General features: G+C 47.8%; 2 protein-coding genes across 2 annotated transcripts; both read right to left on the reverse strand.

Annotated features, from left to right (window-relative positions):
• Positions 1-1,327: 1,327 nt before the first annotated feature.
• On the reverse strand, positions 1,328-3,438 carry LOC123098511 (uncharacterized). Its single transcript, XM_044520542.1, has 6 exons — positions 3,350-3,438; positions 3,024-3,222; positions 2,787-2,885; positions 2,408-2,667; positions 2,245-2,313; positions 1,328-2,018 (listed from the first exon to the last, which is right to left on the reverse strand). Exons 2-5 carry the CDS (start codon positions 3,165-3,167, stop codon positions 2,262-2,264), a joined length of 555 nt encoding a protein of 184 aa, XP_044376477.1. The 5' UTR covers positions 3,168-3,222; positions 3,350-3,438; the 3' UTR covers positions 1,328-2,018; positions 2,245-2,261.
• Positions 3,439-4,857: 1,419 nt separating this feature from the next.
• Positions 4,858-9,435, reverse strand: LOC123098510 (uncharacterized). Its single transcript, XM_044520541.1, has 3 exons — positions 8,619-9,435; positions 8,250-8,357; positions 4,858-8,071 (listed from the first exon to the last, which is right to left on the reverse strand). Exon 3 carries the CDS (start codon positions 6,979-6,981, stop codon positions 6,121-6,123), a length of 861 nt encoding a protein of 286 aa, XP_044376476.1. The 5' UTR covers positions 6,982-8,071; positions 8,250-8,357; positions 8,619-9,435; the 3' UTR covers positions 4,858-6,120.
• Positions 9,436-16,294: the final 6,859 nt, after the last annotated feature.

Raw genomic sequence — 16,294 nt, forward strand, 5'->3', positions numbered from 1 at the left:
TGCATGTTTAGTTGTCCTATATGATCAGGCACAGAAGCACAGTGTCGAGGAGTTGATCAAAGGCAAGTCACCACTGTACGTGAGTGAGCCTGCCCCTGTTCGAGCGGCCAAGCAAAAGACTCCCTAGCCCAAGCCACCACCTGGTTGGGCTGCTCTATCAGTGGATGGTTCCTATATTAAAGAAACCGGCGAAGTAGGTACGGGCATGGTGTTGAGGGACTCGCAAAAGTGATTTTTTTCAGCGTACGGATTTTGTTCCACTGTCAAGACGCCCTCGAGGCAGAAGTTAGTGCTATACATGAAGGCATGTCACTTAGCATACAATGGTCGGAGCTTCCTATATTGGTACAGTCCAACAGCTCCATTGCTATTGCTGCATTCACAGATGATTCACTCGACCGCTCCGCCTATGGACATATTATAGTGGAAATCAAGAAGCTCCTGAATTTGCGTGGGTTTGTTCCTTTAAAGATTGAGCGTAATCAAAATAGGATTGCTCATTGTCTAGCTTATATTGGTAGATTTGGTGATAGCACCCCTTGTTGGTTTGCGCCATGTGTCAGATAGTGTCTCAAATCTTGTATTAGCTGACTGTAACACTATTACTAAGGAATAAAACCCACTCTATCTCGCAAGAAAAACGTCTTATAAAAACAGACAGAGGAAGTATTTCCTGATGGAGACCTGATTAGAGTAATTTGAACTACTTTTCGCAAAAAAAGGAGTAATTTGAACTACGTACTTGTTAAATGTTATGCGAACAGATGGCGATATCTGTGAATTTGAATGCGTTTCAGTTAGTTGAGGTTATTTGAACTAATGCTTTACATGAAGTTGCTGCCGGATATCATATGAGACGGGGAAAAATAACTCGGTGAGTTCCAGAAACTTGCATGAGTTCTGGGTGAACAAAATTTGATGGTGTCTGAATATGTACCCCCTGTAGAGTAGATCCTACTCTAGTTCTCAAGAAAAAATCACTTGGGTGAAGTCAGCTTTTATGGGAAAGAAAATTGATAAAATTCATACTCCCTCCGTCCAAAAAACTTGTTCGAAGCTTGTCCCTTGAATGATTAGTGCTAGATACAACCATTTGAGGGACAAGTTTTTTCGGACAGAGGGAGTATTTGGGTGTGTGTGCTTCGTGTGTGTTTTCCCATCAAAGAATGCCTTCAGGCAAAGCACGTGTCTCTTGGAACTGAAACTAGGTAGGGACGTAGATGTAAAAATTATGTTTGTCGTAGAGACACACAGACCTGAAAATTAGGATAAAGAGTTGCATAGGTTGCACGCAGAGGGCCGCGGAAAAGTTGCTAAAATCACGATTGAAATAGCAAACAGTACAGAATATAATCTGAAAATACAATATGAAGCATAGCAATTTGAGTTGAACGAGAAGGAGGTGTTGCGCTAGTACGCTCCAAATGGAGGGGTTTGCTGGTCCTAACCAGACTGGATTGAGCCGAACCAAGAATCTGTTGGAGCTAGAACCGACCAGAGAGCTTCATGAGCCAATTTAGAGGCATTTCCTTGTAGTTTGAGGCAGTCATGAAGTGCTTGTCTTTTAGTTTTGCCAACATTCACTACAACACGGTTAGCAATTAGGAGGCATTAAACATGCCTTTGAAAGCTCTAAAAATGCCTCCTACAACACGGTAGCAATTAGGAGGCATTAAAAATGCCTTTGAAAGCTCTAAAAATTGCCTCCAAAAGTCTATCAAGGCATTTGTAAAAAGCGCCAAGGACTATCACGACGGCATAGACGTACGTCGGCACTTTTCAAGAACGCCATGGTCACTCCAGTTTGAGGCATTTTTAAAATCGTCTGCACTCAACAGTAAGCGCAACAACAAGAAAGTTCAGGACCCAGGACCGCCCACGCCTCTTGAAGAAACGCCTCAAATCCTCATCAATCTGAGGCTTTTCTGAAAAGTGCCTCCAAAGCTACCCCCAATCCGAGGCGTTCTGAAGAAACACCTTCAATGCTGCCTCCATTCCAAGGCGTTTTGTATAAGTGCCTTCAAAGGTACATCCAACAAAGGCGTTTTAGAATAATGCCTTCCTAAACATGATTTTGAGGCGTTTCAATAGATGCCTTTATAAAAACGCCTCCGGTTAATATCTGTGTTGTAGTGATTGTGCTGCGTATGACAGATACATTTGTGTTTGTTGTAGTCAAATCTTATTATCTCTGTTCTAATGAAGAAAGACAGCAAAAGTAGACAGTGCGAAACAAAAATTCACCTTGGTGAGAGGAATCTTCAGCTTGGTGTCGTTCGTCCAATGTGGAGTACACATCCCCCTGTTTCGTCCCTGAAGTAAGTTTGAGATGATGCAAAATCAGTAGAATGTTTGGTAAAACAAATGTTTTGAGATGGCTGACGAGTACTGTGTGGCTATTACAAACCTGACAAATGTTTCATTGCAACAAGTGCGTAGTGGGCCTCCCACTCTCCGTCTTGCGTAGGCCAGCCAGCCAGCATAGTACTCGTTCAGACAATGGAATAGTGCATGATGTAGCTTCCAAGCTATCAATTCGAGCTTATCCTTTGTTGGTTCAGTTGGACCATCGCCTCTGATCATCAGGTCCAGGATGTGCGGCTTCCTTGACATCATGTCCCACATCAGTACGACCCATCCATCCTCTAGAGGTACTGGTATGAAAAACTGTGTACAAAAGACATAAGTTGTTAGGGTTTCTGAAGAATTTTTTAAGACAGGAACGTCAATCAAATACATCTAGTTATTATTTTCAGAAAACTGCGAGGGAAAATCGGCAGGAGTACCATCTGGGAGGAGATTATATCATAAGGGAAGTCCTTGCCGCCGAGTTGGTTCTGAATCGAAATATTGTTCAGATATTCATGGTTGGCCAGCACAAATGTCTAGCATTGCAAAAGAAAAAACATAGGAAGAAAATGTCTGAAAGATTAGAAATCAGTTATGTATAATTGAACATACTTATTACATGGTTGAGCAACCAGAAAAAGATTGGTTAGACATTGTGATAAGGATGGATTTACCGCAAAATCAGGTTCCATGTTGTGCCTCCAATTTAGGCATGGGCACTCACTATTAGCTTCCTGGTCAGACTGAGAATATCTTCTGAAAATGATTGAGGCCAGCTCATGATCAAGATTCTGAGTCCCAATTAGCTGCTGACGCATGGCAACCCCAGAAATGCGAATAATTCTTGGAGTGGCATGAATAAGATAATAGTACCTAGAAAGAAAAGATAAAATGTTGGAATTGCTACAAAAACTGGACATCAAAGACTTAGAGTGCCTAAGTATCAGCAAAATGCAGTCAGCAAAAGCAAAAACCATGTACAAAAGAAAGAAATCATTACCTATGAAGTTCCTTGTCTGAAGTTTTGCAGAAATGTGTGACAATATCACAATAAGGTCGGTGGTGGCAGCTTGTGGTGGATGCGGCACAACCCCCCGTCCCAATGGGTCAGTTGCAAAACCATGCTAAAAAATGTACTTCCGTCTTGGTAGCTTGCTCTGAGATTGGCCAAATAGAGTTGCAGTTGTATTTGCTAGAAAATCGGCATATATTTGCGCGATTGACCTAAGCGTTTATTGAAAATAGTTCATCACATTGCATGCTGCCAGAGTAGACCTCTTGCTAGCGGAAGTACAGTCCTCATTGTAGGTTCCTCTGTGTATTTGCGAATCGATTGCTCCAAAGCGCTCATCCGAGAGGGACGTGATGTCCTGTCAGGTGGCGCACTGCTCAGCCGTAACCTGCACTTTTCCAAGCATTCATTATTCAGACTACGAGTTCTTTTTTGACAAGATTCAGACTACGAGTTCTAGTACAAGAGTAATATTCAGCCTATTAGTTCTACTGCATCAATACTAACAGTATAGTGAATGCGGTTATGACTGTTAAACTGGGCACCACTACAGATGGGCTGCAAACACACAGCTCACTATTTGAATTTGATCTTTTTTGCAAGCGATTATTTGAAACTAAGCCAATTTACTGACAAAACATGTGCACTGGAGACGAACTTGCAGTCACAGTCAAACAAAATACAGACCATCCACAGGTGAGTTTGTGTTCAGACCTTTTTGTCCACCCAGGTGCCTCTAGATTGACTCTGTGAGTGCGCCGACCTCGTCGGAGATGCATCCGAACGACGGTGGACCCCAACTCCTGCCCTACCAGTCCCATCGCCGCCGAGCTGCTGAGCGCATCTAGACCCAGCATTCGAGTCTGCAAGGGCGGAAAGGCGGCTCCGTTGTTGGGCAGAAAGACCAGAGGAACCGGATCTGGGATAATCAAGATTGTCGGCAAACTCCTCTCGTAATGGGAACCTGCAAGAAGATAGCAATGGCCGCTCCAAGGTCCGTTTGTTAGGTTTCTTCTACAGGCAAGGCAGCAAGCAGAACAAATCCTCGAAAACCATTTGCAGATCTGCGGGAACTAACCTGTCAACGGCAAGCCCAGAATCCTCCATTATCCCCCTGGCCACCGGTGCAGAACCAGCGCCGCCGCAAGGACTACCAGTCCCACGTTCAACAAACGGCTCGGTTGTGCACTACCGTCCTGTACACCTTATCTGATCCCTGGCTCATTTGGCCTTCTAACGATCTGTTCCACGGACCAGAGTACCCGTGCGCGGACGCCGTCCCACCCATACGTTCAGGGCCCAATTAAAGAACTACTTACGTACCGTATTCCAACGTACGCCCCTTTTTCCAAACTCTGCGTCAGATGCGTCAGAACGGATTGTGCAGATCCCGAGCCAGGAATGGATGCCCACGATTTTGGGTGCATCTGGGCTCGGGCACCAAATCGCCATGTCCAGTTTCATTGCTTTTTTTGCTTTCTGAAAAGATACTGAGGTTCAACCTTTTCAGCTCAAGTATTCTATTGTACTAAATAAGATAGTTTTTTGGAAAGGATAAATCACTAACTAAACTCCTAAAGATTCTATAAATAAATAAAAAATGAACTCCTGACTACTCAATTAGAAACAAATTTTGCAGAGCTAGAAGAACTTCATTGCCATGAATTAGTGAATGACCAGATTTTATTTCCTACCCAAGTATGAAGAATCAACAATGGTCATTAATCTCCACGGTCAGAGATATAGAGTACTGTTATAACCGGCATATTAGGGACTTAGCCCAGTTAGTTGTGGCCCAGTTTATCTTATCGTTATTAGGGGCTTAGCCCAATTATCTTATTAGGAGGATCATATAAACTCGTGTAAGGACCTGTTTTGGGATTAAGCAAGAAGCAATCATATTTGCTCGGCTTCCTTAGGGAGCCGGGAGACCTAACCCTAGCCGCCGCCCCTGCTCTCTCTCTCTCTCTCTCGCGCGCGCGCGCGCACGCAACGACGGCACCCCAGCGCCGGCGACCACGCCTTCCTCCACGCCATCCCTCCTTCCACCCCTACAACCTGAGACCACGCCCTGGTAGGGATCCTGTTCCTACCAATTTGGTATTAGATAGCCCTCGCCGCCGCCCACCCAGACCCTCCCGCTGCCGACCGCGACGACCGCCCCGATGGCCACCACGGCCAGCGCCCCGCTCTTTGCCAGTGCCGGTCACCTCCGCCGCGCCCGTCCCCGTCGTCTTCACCCCGGAGATGACGGCCGCCATCCGGGATCTCGCCCAGGCGGTCACGGGCATCTACACGTTCCTCGCGAGATCCTACGGGCCGCAGCCGCCTGTGCCCTTCGCCACCGCCCCGCCGCCGCAGCAGCCGCCATCCTCGGCGACCCCCGTCGCCGCCGCCATACAACAGCTGCCGTGGCAACCGCCACCAGCGACGAACCCCGGCGCCTCCACCATGCAGCAGGGGCAACAACTGCAGCCGCCGCCACCGGCGACCGCAGCCCTGGGCATCCCGACGACGGGCCCGGGGTGCCCATCCACCAGGTCCGGCTTCCCCCGTCGCCGTCTCCGTTACCGGCCTGGCTCGCTGGGTCCCTTGAGCCGGTCTACACGACGGCCTCGGTCGGGCCGCACGTGCTGCCCCCGCCGGCGACGCACCCGGCCATGCAGCTTGGCGGGTCCTCGGGCTCCGCCGAGCCATTCGCCAGCGTCGATGGGCCCCTGTTCCAGGGCAGCACCCTGATGCCCGCCTACTCGGCCCCATCATCCTCGCTGCTCCATGTTGACGAGGAGCACCCGCCCGTCGTCCACGTCCAGACGCCGCCGAGATTCTCCAAGCTGGAGTTTGCGACCTACGACGGCACCGTCGACCTCCTGAATTGGCTCAACCAATGCGACCAATTTTTCAGGGGACAGCGCACGCTCGCGTCCGACCGCACCTGGATCGCCTCGTATCATCTCCGGGGAGCCGCGCAGACGTGGTACTACGTCCTCGAACAGGACGAGGGTGGCATGCCACCATGGGAGCGCTTCCGCGATTTGTGCCTCTTGCGCTTCGGTCCGCCTATACGCGGGAGCCGTCTGGCGGAGCTTGGGCGTCTTCCGTTCCTCACCTCGGTGCAAGACTTCGCCGGCCGCTTTCGGGCACTGGCGTGCCACGCCCCCGGCGTTTCGGCTCGTCAACGGGCTGAGCTCTTCGTCGGCGGCATACCGGACCACATCCGCGTGGACGTGGAGATGCACGGGCGACAGGACCTCCAGACGGCCATGTACTACGCCCGCGCGTTCGAGCGTCGCGCGATGGCCATCCAGCAGGCGCCACCGCCCCGGGCCGCTGGGCCGCCACCCTGGCCGGAAGTTCCCGCGCAGGGTTGGCCTGCCCAAGCTTTCGCGGCGCCCCTCGCCGCAGCTGCGGCACGCCCGTTCCGCCGGCTCACCCCGGCCGAGCAACTCGAGCGTCGCCACCAAGGGTTGTGCTTCAACTGCGACGAGCCCTACGTACCGGGCCATGTCTACCCACGACTCTTCTACCTGGAGGCTGCAGACTACATTGAGGAGGACCCCGCCGCCGCCGGGCTCGGCGACCAGCCCGCCCCAGTTGACGCAGAGGTGTTTGGCGACCATTGATCTTCCCCGCCTTCCAACTCGAGGACGAGCTGTTTGTGCAGGCGGGGAGAGATTTTATGACCGGCATATTAGGGGCTTAGCCCAGTTAGTTGTGGCCCAGTTTATCTTATCGTTATTAGGGGCTTAGCCCAATTATCTTATTAGGAGGATTACATAAACTCGTGTAAGGACCCGTTTTGGGATTAAGCAAGAAGCAATCATATTTGCTCGGCTTCCTTAGGGAGCCGGGAGACCTAACCCTAGCCGCCGCCCCTGCTCTCTCTCTCTCGCGCGCGCGCATGCAACGACGGCGCCCCAGCGCCGAGGACCACGCCTTCCTCCATGCCATCCCTCCTTCCACCCCTACAACCTGAGACCACGCCCTGGTAGGGATCCGGTTCCTACCAAGTACATACCAATCTAGTATAATTTTAGGAGCACGTTTTCAGTTAGTCTAACAACAACGGGGCCTTCCTCTGCCTGGCAGCCAGCAATATCTTGAAGAATTTGTAATCCCCATCTTACAAGGATTAATAGGTTAGGTGAACATGGTATAAATCTCCTATGTATGTAGTGTAGAATCTACAATTTCAGGATACACTTTTTTTCCTTGAATCGAATGAATTCTCAACATATAAGGAAGATGCCCACAGAACATGGTTTGAACCGAACAATGTGCATTTACTCAAGCTGAAGGTAATTGCATAGTAACCAAACACTGGACCGCTAATCCTTGTCCGATTTTTCTTATCATCTGTCCTTAAAATGGTTGCTTCACCACACAAAACTATTAAGTTCTCATTATCTTCACAGCTATATCTATCTACAGCATATGGTGACCTACAGACAATAAAAGATTTAGAGCAAAAAAACAATCAACAAAGCATGCAAAAAAATCTCACAAAACTATGCAAACACGTCTTAGATTTAAAAAGGGATGTAGGTTTAGATTAATTAAGGCCATGAACAATCACCTTGTTGTTGAAAGATCTGAAGAAAACAATTGCTGAGAAAATGAAATGCTTCCAGGATTTCATACCAAAAACTAACCTTTTCTATACGAATATATGCACTGTGTTGACAAGCTGCTTTGCCAAATTTGGACAAACTGCCAAAATGAGACAAAAAAAACTAATCTACCAATGAGTTTGGTCGAATTTGGTGTAACCTTGGGCATCCTACTTCACACATTAATATATATAATTCAGCACTATAGAAGGAATGTTCAATGTTATCCTCCAAACAATATTCAGTTAATTCTATTTGCCATGATGATAATTCTGTACCTGGACATTACTCGGCACACCAAAGTTCTCCATTCGGGCTCTTCTTCTCCGCACGGGACATGGATATGAGCACCTAATTTTCTTGGTCCTATCTCTTCTTTCTCAGATCTGCAAATATCATGTTCAGGAAATCCACATATTAGTAATTTCAGAGATGTTCAGCCAACAATCCAATTATATATGTGCATGTATGTTTATACACCTAGCCAAAAATCTAAGAAGAGCAAATTAAGAATCTGAATGCCCAATGAAAATTAAGCTTGGATTGAAAGTCCCCTTCTATTCCATTTGGAATCTGCTCTCTTTACCTCTCCCTATCCCACTCCCACTACCACACATGCATCACACAACACAGAGATAGAGGAGCACCTGGTTGGGAAGGAAGACGTCTAGCACCAGGACTCCGTCATACCCGAGAAAGGCACCGTCTTGGGATCACTAGCGACGGCTGTACATTGCGCCGCGGAAGATTGATGAAGGACAGTGCTGAAAACCGGAGGAGCGCGACGAAGGACCTCCAAACCGTGTCTCCAGCTACAATGCTCCCAACAGAGGGATGGCGTTGAGGACGCCGCCATCGTGTCGATCCTGTGAATCAAGAATTTCGCCTGGAGACCACAACCAACAACCCCGGCCAGCAACAACCTAGCATCAGTGGCGAGGAGCCTGGAGACGTCTAGCATCAGCGGCGAGGAGCGTGTCCTGAACCTCCACCAACAACCCCGGCCAACAGCCACCAGTCACCTGGGCAAGGACCATGCACGCCACAGTGGTCGTCACCCGCTCCAGGGGACATCCACGCCCGGCCCCAACCCCACAGGCTCCGCCCGAACTTGAGCAGGTCGACCCGTCCCTCCGCCCTCCACTCCGACGCCAGCGCCACCGGGAAGACACCACCGCACGCCCCAACGCAGAGGAAGCCGACCGACCGCTGCTTGCCAGGAGCACCTTCCTGGCAGAGCCTCACAGCGCTGCAGCCTGTACAGCCGAGATCTCGCGCCGCCGCCTCCAGGTCGCGCCGACGCGCCACCCAGCTCCGCCGCCGGCAGCCTCCCCTCCAGAGCCCGCCTCTCCTCCACGAGCCACGGCTCACGACGCAGCCTCGCGCCGCCGGTCACCCGCCAGCAGCACCTCCCAGGGGACGGCCCGCCTCCGCGCGAAGGGAGCCCGTCAGGGACTCAGGGAGTGCCTCCAGCACCCACCGCCGGCGCCGCGGCCGGAGAGGGTAGATCATGCCGCCTCTATGCCTAGGGTTTGGAGTCCTCCGGGGCCGCTCGCGCGAGAGACCCGGGGCTGGGAGGGGAGGTTGTGGGGGGTATTCCGCCTCAATACCGCAAGCGAGCGCAGCCATTGCCGCCGCCTAAGCGAATCCATCATCCATCAAATACTATCAAACACTCATAGAAAAGAAAATGGAAGGGCCGTCGCAAAACGATTCACTAATGACACATATTAATATTTATTTAGTTAACAAAAAACCCACCTTTCCGTTCCGTAATTCGCATTTCGTATACTACTACTATATATATTGGACAAGAAAAAGACCTGTATCCTATTATTAGAAATCGCAGCTCCCTCCCCGAAACAATAGAGGAAAAAAGAAAGATCCCCTTGCTGTAGGGCCGGGTTCGAAATCGAAAAGAGGGTTGTCGCCCGCCTCCTACCTGCCGCTGCTGGTGCCAATGCCAGGCCCGCTCCGGTTCCTGCCACGGCCGCTGCAAGCGGCGGGCAACTCGGCCGCGCCCGCGCATGGAGCCTGCAAGGATGGGCGGCCTTTCCCGGCAAAGAACTCGTTCGTCGACAAGACTGTGAAGGAGGAGCACGCGGCGGAGAAAGACGCCTCCCGGGATGCAGCGGGACGGCTTTCCCCGGCGAGAGCTTCCTCTCTCGGCAAACTGTCCGCGCAAGAAGACTCGGAGAATGCAGTCGGAGGGCCTTTTCCGGCGAGGAGCTCGTATCTCGACACAACTGTGAAGCAGGAGCATGCAGCAGCGGTGAAAGAAGCTTCCGTTGACATCATCAAGAACGTACCTGCCAAGGTTGGACGTGACGCCTCGGCGGACGCCCTGGAATCGCCTTCTCCGCCGGAGGGCCCGGGCCTCGCTCTCCCAGGCGCCTTCGGCGTCCTCGCCACCACCAGCGGCGGCGGCGGCAATGTCGGCGCGCCTCCGGCTCCCACGAGCGGCTCTTCCCCAATGAACGCTCCTGCGGGTGATGCCAAAGTGCTCCCACTTTATCACCGAGGTGAGGTTTCTTGGAAGATTTCAGTTCTGCTACTGCCTACTGCTCTTTTTCCTGTTCAATGTTGACTGATGCCAACGTGTACCACGCGTAGTGTATAGATGATACTCCTTGCCCTGTTTGACGTAGTGGAGTAGTAGCAACTTGCCCTGTTCCATACCTTGTCGAGTCGACCCATGATAAGTTTATTTCTCTACTGTTCTTTTCCCTGCTGGATGTTGACTGAACAAGAATTTGATCCTCGGCGTCCAGCTTGGTGTTTGAGGGTGGTGTAGTTTTTACAAAACTTGCCCTGTTCGATGCCCCTTTTTTTTTGTTCTTTTCCCTGCAATGTTTGAGGGTGGTGGAGATGATACTAGTAATTTTATTCTGCCATTATTGCTTTTGCATGTTCGATGTTGAGAATTTGATCATGCCTTGTTGATGTAGTAGATGATTCTTGTAATTTTATTCTGCTAGTAGTAGATGATACTTGTAATTTTATTCTCCTAGTATTGTTTTGCCCTATTCGATGTTTACTGAATGCTAATTTGGTCCTTCCTTGTTGATTGATGATAATTTTATTACGCAACTGTGTTATTATGCCTTGTTCGAGGTAGACTGAACTACTAGTACTATAGATGTTAATTTATTCTGTGGTTGGGCTGCTTGGTCCGACGCTGACTGCTATAAATTATACTAATTGCATTCTTCATCTGTGCTCTCTGCAGTGCCCCCCAAATTGAAGAAGTATTTCCTATCCGAAGAAGAAAAAGACAGTGTTGTGCCATTCATGCAGCACTGCAAATCAATTCAGCTTGTAGATAAGACCATAGCCCCTGGATCAACTCTCGAGTTGGAGTCTGCAACCCCCTCTTGCTTGGAAATTATGAGAGAAGCCGCGTCAGTTTTTGGTGAGATGCATAAGAAAGCAAAGAAGAGCTTGAAGGGTAAATTCACCATCCATGATCTCTATGTCACAGAAACCGGGCATATCAAACTCGGAGGCAATCTGAATTTGAGCACCAAGACGACCTCCAGAGCAAACCGGGATTGGAACACATTGGCAAGAGAGCTGCGAAGAGATGTGTTTCATGAAGGCGAACCTCTCGAAATCTCCGTCTGGCTGAATCTGATGGCGTCTGAGTCGGCAGCCGCACGAGAGCTCACCAAAAGGTGTCATTCAAGCTTGATGTCTCCGTGGAACAAGATATCGCTCTTCAATTGATGCATAAGAGGCTCTGGGTTCTTGAGAGGAAGGATGAAGAAAAATTCAAACGGATAATCCGCGGGCTTCCTTATGCTTGCAACTGGAAGCACTTGGCGAAGAGCAACAGCTATCTGTATGAGGTGTACTACAGCGAAGATGAGCATGGAAATAGGAAGTCTTTCTATGCCGAGGACATCAAGGGCCTACTCCGGTTCATCAGGAACGCGCTGGAGCATCTCCATGAGAAGAGCTGTGAAAAGGGCCATCAAATGTTCCAAGAGTGGGAGGTAGCAAGTATAGTATTCAGCACCTTTCCTCTCCTTATTGGATACTTGCAGGAGAGAATGGAGCGGCAGGGTCAGCTTGATATTGCGATCGTGGAGCCCATCATGGGCTGAGAGCAAGGTCAAATGTACAGAGAGGAGCGGCTGTATGTAAAACAACATGAGCAGAAAGGGAACACGATTGTGTAGATTCTTCGTAACGAGTAAACTCCATTACAAGATTAGTGGAATTCGTAGTAGTTGTAGCCTGCATTCTTAGAGTAAACATAAGAAATGTCTGACAGTGCCATAGCCACTCCTAGCTGCTGGAATGACCATGTTGATAATCTCTGGGAAACCTGCAACAAAACTCTTCTGCAGGTGTTCTATATCCAGTTTTAATTGCTTTGTTCTATTGCTATTTGAATTGCTATATTTACTTCCAATCTCAGCTCCTCCTGACGCGCTATAGGTTATGCTCAGAGCACCCAAACTCCTAAAAACCATACAGAAATTGTTTGCTTCAGTATATGATCTGTTCAGCTTTAGAATTGTTGAGAAACTCGTGCAAGTCTTCCTACTATACTGAACATTAGCAAATATTCAGGATGATAAATACAGAGCAGTTGAGGTATCATTTTGGTTCAATGCGAAAACAAACTCATACTGAAGAAGATTGAACAGTTCAGTATTCTAAGTGAAAGTGTTCATTAGACCCAGATCCTTTCTACTGCCTTTGTTCATGGATTGCTTATATGGGCTATAAAAGAACCACTTTGGTAACCCTTATTTTAACTGCACCTCTGTACCTATTGCATGGTCCAAGTAATTAGTCTTAAGCACATGGAAGTACACCGTTCAACCAAGAATTCATTTGGTTCAGCAAGGAAAGAAATCGTGATGCTTTAGGTCTACGAAGTGTTGGTTAGGAAATCAATAAACATTACAAATTCGATCACCAACTACTTATGGTTGATCAGTAGACACTTGGACTAGAGGCCCTAAAATGGCAAGTTAGTATCTTTAGGGACAAACATACCAAGAAACAGAGCAATTGCTTCTCTGTTTAACAACTGAACAAAATGAGCGGCAATAATCTACTTCAAATGTTCCATGGACGATAATGGAACAGCCAAAGTTCTCATAAAAGGAAGGTGGATATCCAGGTTAGTAGGTTTTACAGCTTTGATGGGGACACTAAAACAGAAAAGCATGCACGGGAAGGGTAGAAAAATATATGTGGAGGATTTAGGTATCTCTTAAGTAATTTTTTCTTTCACAACGAACTAAAATGCATATGTGGATAAAGACATAAAGCATGTTCACATTTTTTAAAGTTTGTTTGCTGATATATATATATACAACTTTAATGCAACGCAAATTCAATTTGAAATTTGCCGATAGAATCTCATCGAAGTAAATATGTATATTTAAAGTATAAGCATCCTTTCAAATTTGGTTCGGCAACTATTCATAGAGAGATAGTGTTGGGCAGCTACTACTGAGTGGTGGTAGCATGCCATTGCTAGCAGGAGCAAGGATATTAAAGCAACCATAACTGAAAAGCTAGACCGCATCCTGATGTCTGAAAGTTGGGAAGATGCTTTCCCAATGGTCTCTGTGAGGAAATTAGTTCAAGAAATCTCTGACCATAACCCCTTGTTGCTCTCCTCTGGGGAAGAAGGGCGCGAAGCGCCAAAACCTCGAGAATTTCATTTTGATCTGTCATGGCTCGAAGATGACAGCTTCATACCCACTGTTGGGAGAATCTGGGCTAGGAAAGTTGCATCGACTGACCCAATAGACATCTTGAATATCAAGTTGAAAAGATTTAAAACTTATTTCAAAGGGTGGGGCTCAGACAAATATGGACACGATAAGAGAAGAAAAGAGGAGCTCCGCATAGAACTGTCTATGCTGGAGGAACTAGAAGAGGAGGATATTTCGCCCCCTGACCTTTACGGTAGGAAAGTTGATATTAGTGCTGAGCTCTATGAGATTCTGGTGAACGAGGAAATTTTTTGGCTTCAGCAATCCCATGAGCGATGGCTCCTCAAAGGGGATTTAAACACTGACTATTATCATAAAATTGCCAAATGGGCGTAAACGCAAAAACACAATCCAATCGCTTAGAGTGGGTGAGACAGTGATTGAGGGCACAAACAACCTAATTTCTCACGCTACTGAGTTTTACAAAGAGTTATTTGGCCCAGCTGCTGGTAACCAACTTCACCTCGATCTGAATACCTGGTCGGCTGAGGAGAAGTTAAATGAGAAGGATAACGCTGATCTTTGCCGTGCTTTCACACAACAGGAGGTTAGGGAAGCCCTGTTTGATATGGCTCCCAATAGGGCTCCTGGACCTAATAACATCCCGGCCGAATTTTACCAGGTGTGTTGGGAGATTGTCAAAGATGACATTATGGCCTTGTTTGATCATTTCCACCAAGGAAAACTGGATGTGCAGCGGCTTAACTACGGGATTATTACCCTTCTCCTAGAAACATCTGGGGCTGAGAAAATCCAACAATACAGACCCATTTGTTTGTTGAGATGCCCATATAAACTGATTACGAAAGTCCTTGATTGTAGAGTGGCTATCTATGCGGATAAACTCATCAGCCCGACCCAAAATCCTTTTGTTAAAGGCAGAAAAATTATGGATGGTGTCCTGTCTCTTCATGAAACTCTTAACTACATGTATGTTAAGAAAAAAGCGGGGATTGTCCTTAAACTGGATTTTGAAAAAGCCTATGACAAGGTTAACTAGGACTTTCTCTTAGAATGTCACAAGATGCGAGGCTTTAGTGATACTTGGTGCGGGTGGGTTAAACAAATACTCTACAATGGGACTATTAGTATTAAACTTAACAGCAATGTTGGCCCATATTTTCAAAGTAAAAAGGGGGTCCGCCAGGGAGACCCCCACTCTCCTTTTTTATTCAACCTGGCTGTTCAGTGCCTCACCAAAATGATTAAAAATGCTCAGAAAAATAAGCTGATAGTAGGCCTAGCTTCCGATCTTATCCCTGATGGAGTGGCGGTCCTTCAATACGCAGATGACACCATTATCTGCATAGAGGATGACATTGACAAAGCAATCAACCTGAAGTTGTTGTTGTACATGTTTGAGATGATGTCTGGCCTGAAAGTTAACTTTCAGAAGAGCGAAATTCTTACTGTAGGTGGAGATGAGACTGTTGTCAATAAATATGCTGAGATATTTGATTGTGAGGTTGGCAGCTTTCCACTTAAATACCTAGGCATGCCTGTTAGCTATGCTAACCTGAAAACCTCTGATTGGGAATTCATTGTTAGCAAATACTTGAAAAGGTTCGATGCCTGGATTGGCAATGCTGCCTCGATGGGGGGGGGAGACATAGCCTGCTTGATTCGGTTGTCACACAGCTCTCCCTTTACCACATGTCGATGTGACTGATGAATAAAACCTTCATTGAAAGGCTAGACAAACACAGACGCTGTTTCTTTTGGCAAGGGTGTAACAAAAAGAAAAGATACTATCTTGTCAAGTGGAGTAGGATTTGTAGATCCAGAGACAAAGGGGGCTTAGGCATAAAAGACCTCCGGAAACAAAATATTAGTCTCATGGTTAAATGGTGGTGGAAGTTAGAGACCCAGAATGGGTTGTGGCAAGAAATTGTCCGTGCCAGATATCTCCGCAACAAATCTGTTGCTGACGTTACCCCCAGGTTCTCTGATTCGCCTTGCTGGAAAAACCTGCTTAAAGTGAAAGACATCTATATGATGGGCAGGAAAATTGAGATTGGGGCTGGAAACTTAACAGAGTGTGGAAAGATCCAATGAATGGGCTGACCCCATTGCAGGATCAATGCCCACGCTTGTTTGAGATCTACAACCGTCCGGATAGCACCCTGGACAATAGAGATGAGCTTGAGTCTACCTCTATTTTCAGGCGTAGGCTTACCCCTGAGATGTCTGAACAGTGGGAAGCCCTGCGCACTGTTGTTAAAAACATCCCTCTGACTGAGAAAAGTGATCGAGTTTTTTGGAGCCTAAACCAAAACGGCAAGTTCACGACCAAATCAGTCTACAAGATGCTGGAGAGACCTCTTAGTGGATGCCATTACAAGTGGATTTGGAGAGCCAAAATCCCTCTGAAAATCAAAATCTTTCTCTGGCAATTATCACAAGACGCGGTGCTTACGAGGCAAGTCATGAAAAAGAGAAAATGTCCAGGAAACCCGTGTTGCTCCTTCTGTAAAAGGCTGGAGACAGCCCAACATCTCTTTTTTACTTGCCCTGTGGCCAGAGTAGTATGGCGATCCATCGGGGTGGTGCTGGGCACTGACAAGTGGCCCAAAAACTACTGG

The sequence above is a fragment of the Triticum aestivum genome, chromosome 4D (genome assembly GCF_018294505.1).
Source record: "Triticum aestivum cultivar Chinese Spring chromosome 4D, IWGSC CS RefSeq v2.1, whole genome shotgun sequence".
Lineage (NCBI taxonomy): Eukaryota > Viridiplantae > Streptophyta > Magnoliopsida > Poales > Poaceae > Triticum > Triticum aestivum.

Excerpts from the sequence above, each read along its gene's own strand:
- LOC123098510 (XM_044520541.1), bottom strand. The coding sequence starts at position 6,981 with ATGGTCGCCAAACACCTCTGCGTCAACTGGGGCGGGCTGGTCGCCGAG.
- LOC123098511 (XM_044520542.1), bottom strand. The coding sequence starts at position 3,167 with ATGCGTCAGCAGCTAATTGGGACTCAGAATCTTGATCATGAGCTGGCC. Across the intron at positions 2,886-3,023 it reads ACATGGAACCTGATTTTGCG|ACATTTGTGCTGGCCAACCA; the intron begins GTAAATCCATCC and ends TTGCAATGCTAG. Across the intron at positions 2,668-2,786 it reads ATATAATCTCCTCCCAGATG|TTTTTCATACCAGTACCTCT; the intron begins GTACTCCTGCCG and ends TTTTGTACACAG.